The sequence below is a fragment of the Ammodytes marinus genome (assembly GCF_949987685.1).
Source record: "Ammodytes marinus genome assembly, chromosome: 12".
Classification (NCBI taxonomy): Eukaryota; Metazoa; Chordata; class Actinopteri; order Uranoscopiformes; family Ammodytidae; genus Ammodytes; species Ammodytes marinus.
In genome coordinates this window covers 9,182,192-9,199,695 of record NC_137216.1, presented here as the reverse complement: position 1 = coordinate 9,199,695, position 17,504 = coordinate 9,182,192, and the positions used below count along the sequence as shown (strand labels likewise).

At 44.3% G+C, this 17,504-nt stretch overlaps 1 protein-coding gene across 1 annotated transcript in view; it reads right to left on the bottom strand.

The window, feature by feature from the left end:
• Positions 1 to 1,154: 1,154 nt before the first annotated feature.
• efnb2a (ephrin-B2a) overlaps positions 1,155 to 17,504 on the bottom strand; it is a 27,511-nt gene continuing 11,161 nt past the window's right edge. The window contains exons 2-5 of the mRNA XM_080038263.1: positions 15,387 to 15,670; positions 6,354 to 6,446; positions 5,420 to 5,524; positions 1,155 to 3,354 (exon numbers count right to left, since the gene is read on the bottom strand). Of these exons, the coding sequence (XP_079894389.1) occupies positions 2,933 to 3,354; positions 5,420 to 5,524; positions 6,354 to 6,446; positions 15,387 to 15,670 (904 nt within the window). The 3' untranslated portion in view covers positions 1,155 to 2,932. The remainder of the gene's footprint in view (positions 3,355 to 5,419; positions 5,525 to 6,353; positions 6,447 to 15,386; positions 15,671 to 17,504) is intronic.

Below are 17,504 nucleotides of genomic sequence, written 5' to 3'. Positions count from 1 at the left end.
AGATTGTCATATTCTGCCGCAGACAGACAGCAACTAAACAGCCATTTCTTTGTTGTAGTGTGTGTGTGTGTGTGTCTTTTTTATGTTTTCCTTAAATTCCTGTTCAGGTGTGTGATACATATGCTTTTAAATGGTTTCGTTTTTCACAGTTTACCTTTGTACTACGGCACATAGTTAAAACAGAAAAAAAAGGTTAAAATAATTCTACAAATGATGAAGGAAATAAGAGTTAACAGCAGGCTTGTGTGACGTACTTTGCTTATTTTGTGTCATTTGTTTGTTGTTACATCGTTCAGTGGTTAAGAACACTTTCCATAGGAGTTTTTTTTTATTATCTCAGAATCGATTAAAAAAATAAATAAGAATTGCATATTTGCAGATTTTGTAGCCTCTTAGAGGCACAAACCTCAGATCATACAAGGCTTGGCTTTTCGGTGAAATTTTGATGTTATTCATGAACAAATGACAATGTTGACAATGGGCTGATGCATGCTCAGGGAACAGCTAGAGTCACAACTATGAACCTAAGCTGAATGTATTAATGAATGTGAAGTCACTGAAATATAGACTTGCTCAATACGCGCACACACACACACACACATACACAAATGCACAGGGAACATGAGGGAGGAGAATCAGGGGCACTGGGTGTTTTATTAACCTTTGGGAGATGCTACATGGAGTGAGTGCGCTAGACACAGCTACTCTGCCCTTGTATACACCAATGTGAGCTATTTTGGGTCAGATAACTCCAGTCCCCCCAGGGGGCCCGGGCCCAGGCTGCCTTTCCCAGGACCCAGCCCTGTGTGCGGGCCAGAGCTCATGAAAATATGGGACTCGGTGGGTTGGTGAGATTTCAAATAATCAAAAACCTAGATTGCATAATGTGCACTTATAATATATTAACATTACTTCTTCTTCTTCTGCTTTCTCCATACCGCCTGACAACACCTGTGCTCTATGTGTCTATTATAAATAAATTCTGCTTTTTTATTTGTTTCTTTTTTTGTGTGTAATGTCCTTTTTAAATGTACATCTTTATCTTGTAACACAAAGAAAGTAAAAATCAAAAACTCAAACCATGGAAATGCTAATGGAGATTGGGAAACAGTGACAATGTAAGTAGATGTCCCTGTGCTTTTTTTTTTTAAGAATTTGAAACAAGAATAGGAGAGCACCGGTCACGCTGCTTTCTGGGCCCTTAGGGCAGCCTTTATTCATCAGTGGACCCCTCGGGGTAAAACATTACAGTACCTAGAGCTAGTTTCAGCCAGCTACGCTAACCTCAACTATAGACATCTGGGCCTCGTCTTCACCTGATGCGTAACAAAAAAAACAGCAGTAAGGCGAATTGGATTTCCTCCTGGCCCCCTAAGTTCTAGAGAAGTTGAGGTGCGAGCCCTCACCAACAAAACCTGACGGGATATACAGCTGCTCTGCCATCCCTAGCCATCACTGTCTCTCTCTCTGTCTCTGTCTCTCTCTGTGTCTCTCTCTCTCTCTCTCTCTCTGGCTACTGCAAAGAGTGGAGGTTACCCCAAAAAAAGGTTTCAAAGTGCTGCTCTATGTATGTGAGAGTACCCCACTCTTCCCAGCAGCCACCTGTATAGGCAGACCTGACATGCATCCAATTCCCTTTCAACCGCAAAGTCGAAAGAATCCTCGCTCTTTCTTCTTTTACTACTCTCTCTCTCTCTCTCTTGTAGCCACTGTTGTATGTGACATTCAAACGCGAGTGGACCCCCAAACGTGTGTCTGAATGTCACGGACAATAGCACACGTCACCAAAGGAAAGAAAGATCTATCTGCAATTTGAACGACTACTACGTGATATGAAAAGCAAAACAAAAAAAACACATAATAGTTAATGTTATGACAGTACAAAAAGAAAAGAAAAGATCTCTTGTTTTCACCTTCAAACCTTCAAGTAATATCTGACTGAAGTTATCTACATATCACCTGGCGATGAGGAGAAATGGTGCAAATCCACACTTTAAAAAAAAAACCCAAACAGTTCACATTGACCGGTGAGACGGTGTGTATGTGTGTATGTGCGGGTGAATGTGTGTGTGTGTGTGTGTGTGTCTATGTGGTGGTGGTTGGTGGTGGTGGTGAGCATGTGGGTGAATGGGTGATCTCTCTGAGTCAGTCACTTTGAAAGTCCCAGAGAGGAATCGGTGTGTGAGGATCTCTCTCTCTCCTTTGTCATGCCTTTTTTTCATCCGGCTGCTAAATCCACACAGTCTCTTTTCTGGGGCCAAGGCAAAAGGGAGCATCAGATAAGAGAGGCGGCCATTTTGTGAGTTCATGGTCAAGCCTTGTATATTCTTCCTCCTTCGTACTCTCCTCCTCACTCGTTATTGTCTGTTTTCATCCCGAGCAGTATAGTCTCTCTTAGCCAATCCTCTCGTGTGCCCGAAAAACCCCTTCACGTCCATACACATCCATGCGTTTGTCCCCATCCGGGGAAAAAAAAGGAGAAATAAAAAAACGCACTGTGCATTTGTCTAACTTTCTGGTCAACCCCCACGCCAAACACTCCATGTAAATCCCCCCCCCCCTTTTTAAAATGCCAGAATGCAGTGCACAAAACAAAACAAAACTTTCTGTATAGCATTCCGTCCCCAATCGCAGCTACGTGGCCTCGACCATAATAGCCACAAGCTATCGGCATTAAAACATCGACCGAGAAAAAAAATAGTGACAAAACATCATAGAAGGAGGAGGAGTTGACGAAAGAGTGGGAGAGAGAGAGAGAGTGAGAGGGAGAGAGATTGCTGCCGGCGTGGCTTTGAAAAAAATGATCAGAAGCCCGCTTTGCCCCTATACATACATAGGAGGATTGTTCCAGTCGGTCTCTCTCGTGGCGTTTTTTTTCTTCTTTCAAAAAAAGTTCTCACGCTAATACGTCCATATCATTTTTTCTTCTCTTTTATACTTTGTAATATATGTTGGCGGGGCTCTGCGGCGGCATCTCCTGCACGATGTAGACCGGGTGTCCGTAGTCGCCGCTCACCTTCTCGTAGTGGGGGCAGAAGACGCTGTCGGCGGTCCGCAGCGGGATGATGATGTCGCTGGGTTCAGAGCCGTTGTTGTTGCCGCCCCCTCCGCCGCGTTTGGGCGTAGCCAGGGTGCTTAGCGACAGGGTGGCGCCGCCATGCTGCGGCGAGTGCTTGCGGTGCCGCCGCCGGTACTTGAGCAAGAGCAGCACCAGCATGATGATGATGATGATGAAGATGACGCTGCCCGACGCGATCCCCACGAAGATGGCCACGTCCGAGCCGATCACGCTGGACGCCTTGCCGCCGTTGTTGCTGCTGTTGGTCTCGTCGCTTCCCCTGGGAGCGTTGCCGCCTAAGAGAGAGAGAGAGAGAGAGAGAGGGGTTAGTTAAGGTGATACAGTTAAGGGAAGGCAGGCTGAAATATTTTTAGCATTGGTCAATGTTGACATTTCATTTCGGATGTTTATCTGAATAAACCTTGTCTGTTTGCGTCTGTATGTTAGTCCTATGCAACCACCTGTAACTACATTTATATCAGAAATGTGTTTGTGTTTTCAATACTTCCAAACTAAAATTCTAAAGCAACTTCTAAAGCACTTACATCGACAACGCTTTCCACAATCATTCTAAGCACGAAGCACATTCTAAGGATTTGACGTGCCGAGAATGCATTTTTAAGACCTATGCGGTATTTTTTTTATTACATTTTTGATCATACTGATTGAGCTCAGAGCAACATTGCCCTCCGAAACACATCTGAAGGGCGAAAAAGGATTGATACCTGTTACAAATGGCTACACTTACAGGCAGGAGTGGAAAGCCTGTCATTACAGAGAAAGGTGAGACAGGATAATCATCCGACTATAGGGCTGACAGGCATTTACACTTTCCTCTAAAGGGATTCACGGCGGTACACTGGCGGTCGTGCACAGAAAAAAGTGAATAAAGCCATTGTGTCTAGGATGAAAAGGAGCTTAAATTATGGTCAATTGTTGTGTGAAGTGGGAGTGATTTTTGGACTAGGTTTTTTAAACGCTATAAAAAAAGGTGTGTGTGTGGCTGAGGATCCAAAATGAAGCTTACTAACTAATTCTTCACAATCTTTCCACAGTGTTACAGTGAATGTGCGTATGGGAACAGTGGCTGAGGGGTGAAGCCTGCCTATGGAAGGCTTTTGTTGAAAGGTCATGTTCGATCAGTTGGCTATTCAAATTCAGCCGGTGTAAGACTGCAACCTTGAAGCGAGGGCAGAACGCCGCCTGATAGGAAGAGATACAACGGCCTATAGTGGTAGATGCAGGGTAAGATGGCACTTGAATAAATTGCCTCTTTTTTTTCAAAGACATAAAAAGATACAGTCACCCTTGGGGTGGATGAAAAATGATAAAGAAATATGTGATGCCGTCATAAGACATCAAATATGAAACCCAAGCTGTGCTCATGCCTCCCGGCGATACATAGCTAGTGGATAGCGGATAGCAGTCAGCACCAAGCAAAAGGACCCTGCCATTGTTTTAGTAGGTGGATTATGCTGCCTCATCAGACACTCTGACTATAGCACTCAGCTAGTGGCCGGGATATATAACCTTCTTTAACGGCCATTGTATCAGAAATACTCTCATTATGATATATTTAAGTTAAAAGTGTTACCCAATTCACCTTAACAGTAAGCATGGTAGACTGCCACGATATGAAAACAGAAAATATCAGGTGAGGCCACGCCCCGGGTAAACAGTTCACACATAGATCAGCTTGTTTTTTTTATTAGGCCCTTTCCTCTTTTCTGAACACACTACACAGCTGGCTGCGGAAATTGCCGATCTGATTTTCATCTTGGGGAGATTTTTTCTCAACTGCAATATAATCGCAGAGATAAGAGCAGGGTCTGCACGTCAGCCTGCCGCACATGTGTCTGAGTTGTGTGATTGGGTTGCAGGAACAAGTGTGTGTCTGTGCTGAACGAATGGGTCCTTATTAAGAAGATGGCAGACAGCGATCGGATCATTTTCCCTGCAAAATGTCACTTAAGTGGCCGGGTTAAGGCTTGGAATGGGGCCAGCGCGGGGGGGAAAAAACCTTATAAGTCCTTGACATGCCGGAGATGCCTATCAGTTTTATAGGCACCATTCAATTACCCGCTTGATGAATCGCTGACCTTTTCTTTCCTTCACTTTCTATCTCACTCACACACACACACACACACACACACACACACACACACACACACACACACACACACACACACACCTTAGTGGCTCCGGCGAAACGTGCACTAGCTATTAGCTTAGCTTATAGCGCTATCAGCACTTAACCGGCTGAACAATCATGGGCCCAAATGCCAAATAGTTTAGATAAATCCCTCCACTCCACATGACCACTTCTTCCCCAGGCTTTAAGCAGCGAACAGCGGTTCTTACCTGGCTTCTCCAGCACGTCATTGGGGTTGTGGGCGTCCTTGTCCGGCTTGGGAGGGTAGGGCACTCTGGTCGGGTTGTCTTTGGGTGAAATAGGGTCTGAAGGATCTGGGGAAAAAAAGCAGATGCATACAAATTAATGAGGAATTCTTTACTTTTCAACCGTACCAACACCACACTTGATAGTACATTCCGTTTCACTTTTTTTCCAGCCTAAATCTCTGAACACATGAGCTGATTTTCCAGTGCTATTAAGCTGCAAAAACCAATGTCCAGGCCTGTTCAGCACCTGTTCTTTTTTCTCTCTACCTCAGCGTCCATTATTTCAGTGACCTTCAATGATTCTCAATGTGTTCTGAATCCGGAGCTGAGAAGAGAGGGGCAACCCCGGGAAATCACTACCGCTATGTGGGTGGCAGCCGGACAACTGATTTATGATTAATTATCGCTATAATTAGGAATATGGTCCAATCGTGTCTGGCATGTGGGGCATAGTGTGTGTGTGTGTGTGTGTGTGTGTGTGTCTGTCATGCGAACATGGTCGTAAACTCCTGTACGTGTTTGTGTGCGTGATGCGAGCATGTGTAGAAAGGCTTCTAGTTGTGTGCAACAGCAGATGCTTCCAGTTCACGTGTGCATGCAAGCATACGCAATTATGTGTGTGTGTGTGTGTGTGTGTGTGTGTGTGTGTGTGTGTGTTTTTTTATCAGTGCATTAGGACTTCCGCTAGATTAAATCTCCTGCCCCCTCCCAGCCCCAGGTGTCATGGAGACGATGGGGCTGTATAATGCACAGCCCCTTACTACGTAGTGTGTGACCTTATTTGGGCTTTTCTTTTGCAATTTAGCACAATGTGCTAGCGCTGCACTGTATAGCTGCCTGGCTGCTCATGCCCGCAGGCACTAAAAGACTGTGGTTTTAAAGGCGCAATACTTACTTTGTCCCACTTTCATGATTATCTTCATGGACCTGGTCTTGCACACTCCTCCCTCCTGGTTGTCGATGCCTTCCATGGTGGTGTTAGATGTAGCTACAGCAGACAGAGAGAGAGAGAGAGAGAGGGTTAGAGTTGGGTCAGAACATTGTTCTTCTTTCATGGTACATCAAAGGTCCGAAATGTACAATAAGGTGTTTATTTGACTTAATCTTGTCTGTTTGGGTCTGTATATTTCTCCTATAGAACCATCTTTAACGGCCAATTATCTCAAGATTCGTTTTTTTTATACTCTGAACCAAAAAGATGCAAATCTACAGATAATTAGTTAGATATTGCTAAATTTGCATATTATTCAAACGTTTCTGACATCTTTTTAATGTAAGTTATCAACTCGTAAAAAAAACCAGACATTTCCCAGAGACAACAGAGGAACTGAAAGCTTTGCGCTGAGGGACCGCCCCCTTTTAATCAAATCAAACTTCACCTGCTCATCACCTCGGTGTCTTTGCCCCACCAGAATGCTACACAGCCCCACAAGTCCAATTATCCTGAGTCACTGTGACTGTAACATTTTTACACAGTGCTGATGGGGCCTTGTTAAGGGAGGTGACAGAGGCCATCTTGGCAAGCTGTGGGACACAGTCTGCAGTCTATCGTGATCGTGCGCTAATGACACACCAGAGAGTGGTGGCCAGTCATTTAAAGAACACACCTTGGGATTTTTTTTAAAAACACTTAAAAACCCTTGTACGCTCATATCTAAAAAGCCCAAACTTGCTGCCAGCCTACAGTAGAAGAAAGAGAGATATCTGCTGACGAGAAGAAAATAAAAATCCAAGGATGAAACTGGATGCGATGAGAATTTCAAATGTTTTAAGGGAGGTGATTAAAACCTCAATGGATCTTAGATGAAAACAACTTAAAGGATCTAAACCCCCACTTGATGAACACAGGAGACAAACAGAAGTATGCCATTAAATACTGTGTTTAAGGGACAGCCAATTTCCTTCCCTGGCCCACACACACACACACACACACACACACACACACACACACACACCACAAAATGCTACACCTCATCATCTCTGCTATTCTGCTATCATCAACGCTGCCCCCACAGGCCACTGAGCAAAACTGCATATAGGGTGGATGAGGAGTGGGCTAGGGCATAGGCAGGATGGAGGGAGGGAGGGGAGGAGGAGAGAGAGGGAGAAGGAAAGGGAGGGGAGGGGAGGGGAAGGAGGGGGCTTGTGGTCTATCAGGTCAGTAACACAGAGGCTAACGAGCTGCCGGGGCTTAGCGGCTTGGCTTCCCGCCAGCGTGCAGCAGTGGCCTGCATTCAAGCACCACCAACGCTGACCCCCATCCCACACACACACACACACACACACACACACACACACACACACACACACACGAACAACACCCCATCATCCCCAGTTCACTCCTCATCAGGGCTCCAACCTTTGCGAGCTGCTATACCTCCTTTTCCTAAACAGCTACCCCTGAGCACAATCGCAGAAAAAGAAAAAAATCAGCAACTACTACTGCCGCTATACTCCAAATAACCCCTAACCCACTGTATATCTCAGTGATTCACCCCTGGACTGTAACCTGCACTGTGTGTGAAGTATTCATAGGGTGCTGTGAACATGTGCAATTTCAGTATTTATTCTGAGCATTTTTGTAGCATTTGAGCTCAATTCCGCTCATATGTGCACTCTGAGGTTACCTTTAAAACCTCCCACAAAACCCTCCCTATTCCGACTGACCTTATAGCCCACGTAGCTCCCCTCTCTCACACACTCGCGGATATGTTGTTTTTGTTTCATTTTATTTAACAACTCGTATACTGTCAACTCGCCTGGTATAACTTTAAATATGTGCTATGACTGTATTTTCTGCTTGTTTTAACTGTGAGGTGTCTTTGAGTCTTATGAAAGGGGCCCATAAATAAAAGGAATTATTGTTATTAATAAAGCTATCTAAGCCTAAGGCCTCATCACGTTCCCCTCCTGAAGCTTTCCCAGCCACAGCCGGGGAATTGAAAGGCATGTGCTTCACTGAGATCCAGATTGAAATAGCTGCGGACAGAAAATGCACTTTCTCTCTTTCTCCTTTCCCATCCTTTTCCAGCTCCCAATCATTCTGATCTGACTTCCCCTTTGCTTGCCTCAATAAGACGGTGATGGGAGCGGACACAAAGAGCATGTTAACAAGGCCTCCCTCTCTCCCTCCCTCCATCTCTCCCCCTGTCTCTCTACTCTAGCATGACCTATGGCTTCCCAGTGGAGACCAAAGCACATTACAGACAAAGCTCCTTAAAGGCTTGGTGTGCTCCTGTGTGCCCCTATATGTACAGTGTGTGTGTGTGTGTGTGTGTGTGTGTGTGTGTGTGTGTGTGTGTGTGTGTGTGTGTGTGTGTGTGTGTGTGTGTCTGTGCGTGGGCCTCTGCGTGCATGTTTGTGTGTTAATTTCATAAACCAAACCTGTTAGCACAACACACACCCATGAATTTTCCCGCGGCATGCCACAGACCATCTTAACACCGTCGACTTGAGTTGAGTGATTGGTTGGTGAAGAGACGTGTGAAAGGCAGTGAACCGCGAACAAGACGGCATATTAAGGTCTCGTCTGCCGAAACAGTATCCGCACACACACACTGCTACTTGTGTCACTTCATTTCTCCCTTCTCTCCATTCCCTTTGCCCCATTGAATCATTCCAAACGTCACAAAAAGAACAGAATCAACCTCCTTGCTAAGACTTCACAAAATAGATCATTTTTAAAGACATTTCCATGAGAGAAATTTGGAGAAAGAAAATCGTGCAAAAAAGATAATTTTTTAAACTCCAAATAATTCCCCTTTAAATGTTTGAGTATTACTATGCCAAGGCTGCAGTCCAAGGGAAGGAAGGCCTGACTTGGGTTTTTAACAGAATGGGATTGTTGAATGGGGGGGGGGGGGCTCAGGGCTGGCTCAATGACTTGGCTCTCCTCTGCAGAGCGGCCAGACAAGGGCCCACGGCTGGACAGGGCTGACAGACTATAGCTGGCTAGAGTTAACTAGCTTAATCCCTTATGCTGGGACAATACACACACTGCTACAAGAAGCTCACTAATGCGTTTAGTTACCAGCTACCATTGGCTTTATATATAGAGACGTAGACAGGAAAGGGAGGGGGGTAAGGAGAGGTATAGGGGGAGTACAAGAGAGGGAAAGAAAATGTCAAATATCCCAAAAAATAATCCATAAAAGTACCCGCAAGCACCATTAAGAAAAAAAATATATAGGTATATAAAAAAAATCTACCCATTGCTTCAGCTTGTGTGTGACCTTCTGCAGGCAACCACAGCGAAACAATGAGTGAGAAACTACAAGGGGGAAAAAAGTAGGCTACAACAACTACGTCAGATTTTCCCTTCACCGTTCATTCCATCCTGTGACTGTGAATTACCGGGGTCTATTTTCTCAACGCTTTTGGAGCAGGCAATGTGAATAAAATGGTGTTTTTTGGCACTGGAAAAAGACCAGTTCCAAACACACACACACACACACACACACACACACACACACACACACACACACACACACACACACACACACACATTTGCGTGTAGTCAGATTCAGGCAAAAATGCAACAAACAAAACAGTCTCCACAGCAGGGAAAAAGGCCCATCAGGAAAAATCACTCACTGGCTGTGACAAAGTACCTGCTCCAGACCAAAGTGACAGCTTGAGTGGGTCTGTAAAAAAAATGTTCCAGGACTAGTGCACACACGCACACACACACACACACACACACACACACACACACACACACACACACACACGCACACACTGTCAAACACTGACACACCAGTCACATGGAGTTGCAAACAACCGCAAGAAGTGTGTCAAACAAGGGTCCTTCCTTTGAGTGTCTGTGTGTGTGTCCTTATGTGTGTATGTGTGTAGAGCCACCTGTTAAATTAACACTAGCAAATAACGCAAGCACTCACCATAACCACACAATCCCAGCCATGCGTGGCAAACACAGGGACCCCCCCCCCTCCCCCACCACCACCACCACACACACACACACACACACACCCTCCTCACCCACCTTAACTTAATTTTCTCCTGTTTATCAAATCAAGAGAGTGGAAAATCACCCTGTGTTTAATGAGACAGTCAATTGTGAGCCGCAATCCAGATAAACACCGGGAGCTCTTAACTCCCATTTCCTGCTCTCTCTCTCTCTCTCTCTCTCTCTCCTAATGCAACTAGCACATACTGCACATCACTGTGCTAGCATTCAGAGAGCTAGCTTCAGGCTCATAGTCATATAAGATCATCGTAAGCTAATGTTTCAGTTGTATTAAATCTGACGTAGGACAACTTAATATCTTTTTTTTTACACAAATAGGCTCACTTGACATAACTGAGTTCAAACATGTGAGCTATCTGAAGTTGCTATCTGGGCTTTTTTTTGCTAAAACTGCCAAATGCTGTGGGTATAATTAATAGACAACGTGCAGACGAAAGAGGCTACTCATAAATAGTGGATCAGAGCAACAACAGGAAGACACAGGAAAGAATTATAGAAGAAATTAACAAACAAACCGAAGGATGGAGTGAGAATCTTTCCCCAAAAATGACAAAAAAAAGAGAGAGGAAGACCAAGGCAGACAAAGGCAGCTATGATCTAAATGCTGAGCGTAATTACAGGCCATCAGGCTGCTGTGGAGCGTGAAGCCTTTCGGTGCTGTCGGGGTTATGAGCTGGTTTAAGACCTGTCAGCCACTGTGTGCTCTGATTGGCCCTGACAGGGGGCGCCGGACTGTTGGGGGGGGGGGGCAGGGACAGGTGACCCCCCCTCCCCAAACAAAGACCAAGGCCTAATGACTAGAAGCACTAATCACCAGCGCCCAGGCTCAAAGAAAGCACAAACATGGGAACTCATTACAATGACTACAAGTTACATGTTTAACCGCACAATGATAACAGCGGAGATAAGTGTTTTCGTTACAATTACAAGCACAATTGAGAGAGTTGTGGTTAAAAATACACTTGTTTTCCCCCCATTCATATATTCCCCATGCTGATACATAGTAGAATCTACCATTGCTCATTAGAATTCATTTATAATATGATAGGAGCAGCCAAGAATGTTATAAATGACAATTTTTTTTTAATAATAGCCGATAATGTAATCACTGAAAAATAATGACGTAACTGGCAGTTATAAGGCTATCAACCGTTATGACATTAACGGCTGCAACAGTGACAATAATGCCATCAGGGGTCTAATATATACTGTAGCATTTTGCAATTCATGTTTCAATGGGCTCACAGGAGCATTTTCTGTTGTTACTCAAACATACAGTGATTAAAGTGGTGATGAAATGCCCATGTTTCCCCCGTGCCTGTAAACACAGTTGCTGGCCTTATCCTGCCCTCTTTAGCTCATTTCTCTCTCTATGCCCCCATTCTACTTAGCTCTGTTTCTCTCTCTCTCTCTCTCTCTCTCTGTCACTCTCTATCTGCCCCCTTTCTCTCCACATTCATCCCTCTCTCTCTCTCTCTCTCTCTCTCTCTCTCTCTCTCTCCCTCTCTCTCTTTAGCTCATGTAATCATCTAGCTCACTAGGTTCTCAGCTGCAGGCCATGCTGCCGCAAACAATCACATCAAAATCATCTGCTCTCAACTGGAGCAGCATTGTGCGGCCGCAGAATAATACGCAAAGGCGCCCACATGTAAGCAGGCTGGACGCAAATGTGTAGAGATATACAGTGGGCTCTTTATGCACGACACACGGTTTGCAAATGTATAACCACATGGAAAGGACACACCGACACACAGTAAGACACACACACACACCACACCACACCACACAAACACACACAGGAGGGCTTGGTAGTACAGGAGGAGATAGCCAAATGCTGAGGCCTGATGCCACAGTTGTTTGAAGGGGTGGTTTTGGAGTGTGTGTGTGTGTGTGTGTGTGTGTGTGCGTGCGTGCGTGCGTGCGTGCGTGCGTGCGTGCGTATGTGACAAGCATGCCCATCTAATCTACTCTAGTCTTGGCACAATACCCCGACGTGAGGCAACATTAATCCAATTGGATGAGACTGAGATCCGGAACATAGATGTTGGGTCCTCGTCCATTGTGAGAGAAAAAAAGATATTGGGGGATTAAACGCTGATTCATTAATTAAATATCGAACGCTCAATTCCAAAAGACTAATGAAAATCCTCCCAGAGAAGTGTTGTGAGGCGGGAAGATCTTGGGCAACGCTGCTAGAGGAACACACACACACACAGGCAAGTCAAGTGCTAACCATATATATGTGTCTATTTCCATACCTTATTCACCTTAAACATAAAAACGCGCATTGAAACCCACAAGCTTACTGTAGGTTCAAACTCTGGCTTAGTCCATTACAGGAAGCTAAAATAAAATACCCAATCTGCCTCCACCTACGCACACTCCTGCACACTTCTTTCATTCTCTCTCTCTCATTTTTTCGAGGTGTAGGTCTACTGTATATAGCGATGCACAGCATAACACCACAATGCTAACTGCAGTGCAGCAAAAGCTTAGGCCAGAGCTATAGCAAAGGAGAGCCAATTTACCTCAAAATGTGACACTTTCCAGTGTGTAAACAGCTCCCTCCCTCCTCTATTTAGTCTAAACATTAGCATGTTGGTTAGCCACCACAACCTCTGTTCTGATAGTCGGACAATGTGTTTTGCATTATCAGTTGTTTGTGCCACACACATGAAAACCACATGTGCTCACTATAACATGCACCTGCCATGGTCTACTACTACGCTGCACTGTCTTACCTAAGATCTTCTATTATATTACATTACTTTACATTTCGCTGACACTTATATCCAAAGCGACTTCCAATAAGGGCATTCAACCATGAAGGTACAAACCCAGAACACCAAGATTCACTATACATTAGCCTTAAATAAACCAAACTACTAAGTGCCACTATGTTAGTGCTACTAACTTGTAAGTTTAACATTTAAGTGCAATCTTTTAAATGTTTTAATTGTTTTACCTTAACCTAAATTACCTTAACACTAGCCAGTTTTTTTTCTTTTCTGATTCCCATCCACTTCAATGTGATCAAGTTTTTTCTAAGCGGCAGGAGAGCAGGCAGGCGGCGCTCCAAGAGTACTGAGATAAGTTAACACCAGCACGGATGAACCGCTGTGTTGAGGTGTGTGTGTGTGTGTGGGGGGGGGGGGGGGTCCTTGAACACACACTCACTCACTCACACACACACACTACCACGGATAAGTCTATGTTCGGCTTCTAGGGATGAGGGTGCTCGCGCCGTGCATGCTTGCTTGCTTGTACAGGTGTTTTGGTGTTTGGTGTGTACTTTATTTGTCACTCAACTGTATTGTGGTTGTACTAGCATTTTTTTTTTCAAGCATTTATTTGCTATGATGTACAGTAGTCTGAATACATGTCTTACCTGCAAGACCAAAAAAAAAAAGAACCTGTTACTCTTAAACACAGCAGGGACAAGCCCGGCCATGCAAATATCCTGCAGCTAATATGTGTCAGTGTAGTCATTGTTGCCGGTTTAGCTTTTGAACTTTAAGTGTAACTGAAAAAAAGGCATCAAAGCAATCCGCTTGACAGATCTCTTTGAGGGACATTGCCGTACTTTGCTCTGGGGAAAATGTACATTCACAAGAGTCTGCATGCGAGTTAAGGCAATCATAAATCAGACAATTAACAACGTATGGACACATACCTTCTTTAATAAACCTAAGAAATAGTTCTGAGATAATTATGGAAAGTGGAGTTGATGTAAGTGCTTTAGAAGTTGAGATTTTTCGGTTCAGAGTGTTGAGATAATAGCCGTTAAAGATGGTTGTATAGGAGAAATATACAGACATGCATACATACATACATACAAGGTTTAGTCGAATAAACACCTCAATGTACATTTTGGACCCTTTGATTTATACTAAATGAAAGAAGATATGGAAGCGAATGTATTAACCTGCAGCGCCTTAAAGTGGAGTACATTACATTTAATATCTGGTAGAATTATCTTGCAATATGCAACTTTCTCTAAGCTACTAGAGAGTGTTTTGAATAGTAAGCGTTATGCCTTGCTCTCCTCTCCTCTCCTCTCCTCCTCTCCTCTCCTGACTGTCCTTTCTTCCCCCTTTCTTCTCCTCCGTCAGAAACCCAGTGACGGCTCACAGATGGCGGTGGCAGAGCTTCACAGATGGTCCTACCCACCGCACACACACACCCCCCACCAGCGCCACACAGATGGTTCAGTCCACCTCCCATCTTCCAAACCAGGGGGGCTGTCAACCAAAAAAACACCCCAGCCAGCACTACTTCCTCCCAGGATGCCCGAAGTACAAGGGCAGGCCAATAACTGAGACTGACACTGGATGGATATGAAGGGTGACTGGGACTTTTTCAAGCACTGGTGGTACATTTTTAGATGTATGCCTATTTTGCTTCCATAACATGTTTTTCCTTTGTATTAAATAAAGGGTCCTTGAATGGCTATTATCTCAGCATTTGTTATTTTTCGATCATCTGAATCAAAACTCTTAACTTTCTAAAGCACTCACATCAACTCAACCTTTCCGTAATCATTCTGAGCACTATTCTGAAGGTTATCACGGAAGGGATTTGTTCATATGTTGTTACGTACAATACATTTAGTTCTTATAAACAAGCCGAAAAGGGAATTTTTAAGACGTGCATTAGTAAGAGATGTATAATTAGTGCGGGTGTGTGTGAACTAATGATTAAAACTGGAGTGCAGTCCTGTGAGAATATCTGCGGTTAGCAATACACACTGTCTCCATTTGAGAGCAGCTATTAACTACAATACGGTCGCAACAACAACACACAACACACTTGACCCAGAAATGTAAGGTGTGTCACCAAGCAACCAACAGCTTCTTCTAACAGTAAACCTGTTTTTAGGCAGCTATTCTTCCCCCACACCCTTTAAACAAAGCCTTAAGTTAACTATCCCTGTGTACTTACAGATGATGTAGTAGTCATTCCCTCTGAAGAACTCCAGGCCCCACAGGTTGGGGCTAAACTCCTGGAACTTGAGTGTGAACTTGACGTCCTGGTCGGGCTTGATACAGTTGAGCAGTGGGGTGTCTGCCTTGGTAATGGTGCAGCTCTCTAGCTGGTCCCGGGGCACCAGGTACACCTTGAAATACTCCACTCCATCGGGCACGCCCCCCTCCACACGCGGACACACTATGTCCAACTTGTCCCCGATCTGGGGGTACAATACCACGCCTTGGCCTGGCACGAATCTGGAAAAAAAATTAAAAATAAAGATATTAGTTAACTATGGATGATAAAAGTCATTCATAATGCGTTTTAAGACTGGAGTGTTTGCTGCCTTTGATTTGAGCCTCTCCGTATCTCGTAAAAAATATATCAGAGATGAAGTGGGCTTAATTATTGATATGGTGATTAGGGATTGTGTCCATTAATTTTGGATGATGAAGGAATGTGTGTGAGTGTGTGTGTGTGTGTGTGTGTGTGTGTGTGTGTGTGTGTGTGTGTGTGCTGCAAAGTGATCGCTCATATCTGAAGATCAAATCACCACGCTTTTCATCGGCATTGGAGAGGGAGAATAATTAAGCGGATAAATGAGGAAGAGAAAGCGACAAGCATCACAACGTTAGCATACAAAACAGAGAAAGATGTACAAAACAATGTACCAACAACAGGAACAGCATGAGGAACATGTACCGTACACACACACACACACACACACACACACACACACACACACACACACACACACACACACACACACACACACACACACACACAGGCAGAGAGCCCTGGGGCAGGTTTGTGAGGCAGTGTGGAGCTGAATTTCACTAAATTCTTTCCAACAGTAGAATAATGTTGCCGTTTAGCCTGTGAGCGCTAAGAAGCCCCTGTAGCATTCCTGTGAATGTTGCACACGCACCTACACACACACACACACACACAGCTTGAGATGGAGGTATAAAGCCTTGTATGTATCTGCCCAAACCAATCTGCCCTAACGCCTGAGAATTATTTGAAACATTAACCAGGGGATCCCCAGAAACGTCTTTGAGGCATGCTGTGAATCTTACTGCAGGCGAATAGACAGGGAATGCTAATATCTGCTGAGATAAATTTAGGTTTAGCATGTTGCTCATATGAACTTGTGCAACTGCGAATGTCGAGCAGAGAAGACCCAAAGAAAAGGCCTTCAAACCTGCATTAAATAGAGCTGAAAGAAAACATTGATTAGGCAATTAAAATAATAAAAAATTTAAATTGTCCGAAACTATTTTGATTATTCCATTTATTTAAATCAATAACATAACCTTATCTTTCACTTCTCAACTGTAAGCATGCATTGATGGTGTATGTGATAGTGCCCTGAATATCTGTGGGATTTTTGACAGTAAGATCAAATTGTTCAAATTGTTGATGAAATGCGGATACATCGTCTAAGTATTTGTGAGTCTTAAATGTGTAAATACAAATGTCTTGGCCCAGTGACATTTGACCCTCTTTTAGGAGAGTAGATTCTGAGATCAGCATCGGAAGGGGGGAAAAAAACAGCGACAGTGAACCACGGGTGTATGAGGCTTTTTAGTGACTACAAAGGCAGCCATGCACCGCGGGGCAGCAGGGGAGCCAGCCACACAGGAGACTGCTGGCAGGGCCACGGCTGATTCATAATTAACAAAGAGCACTAAATGATGGGGGGATTCAAACGCATAATCAGTTTGATATAGATATATATAAACATATAGGGCTGCAAACTCACACAGAAAACATTGTTTCTCCCATATTCCTCTCTCATTCTCTGCATCTCTCTCTCTCTCTCGCTCTCTCACACACACACACACAAACACACACACACACACACACACACACACACACACACACACACACACACACACACACACACAAACTCACTCTTTCAAAAATACACAAACAAACACATACATTATTTCCACTTCCTACTCCAACAGCGTGTATCATCTCCTTCGCTTCCGGCATGAGCACACACACACACACACACACACACACACACACACACACACACACTAGGCTGGCCCATGCACACTAGGCAGGGCATAGGGAACATGC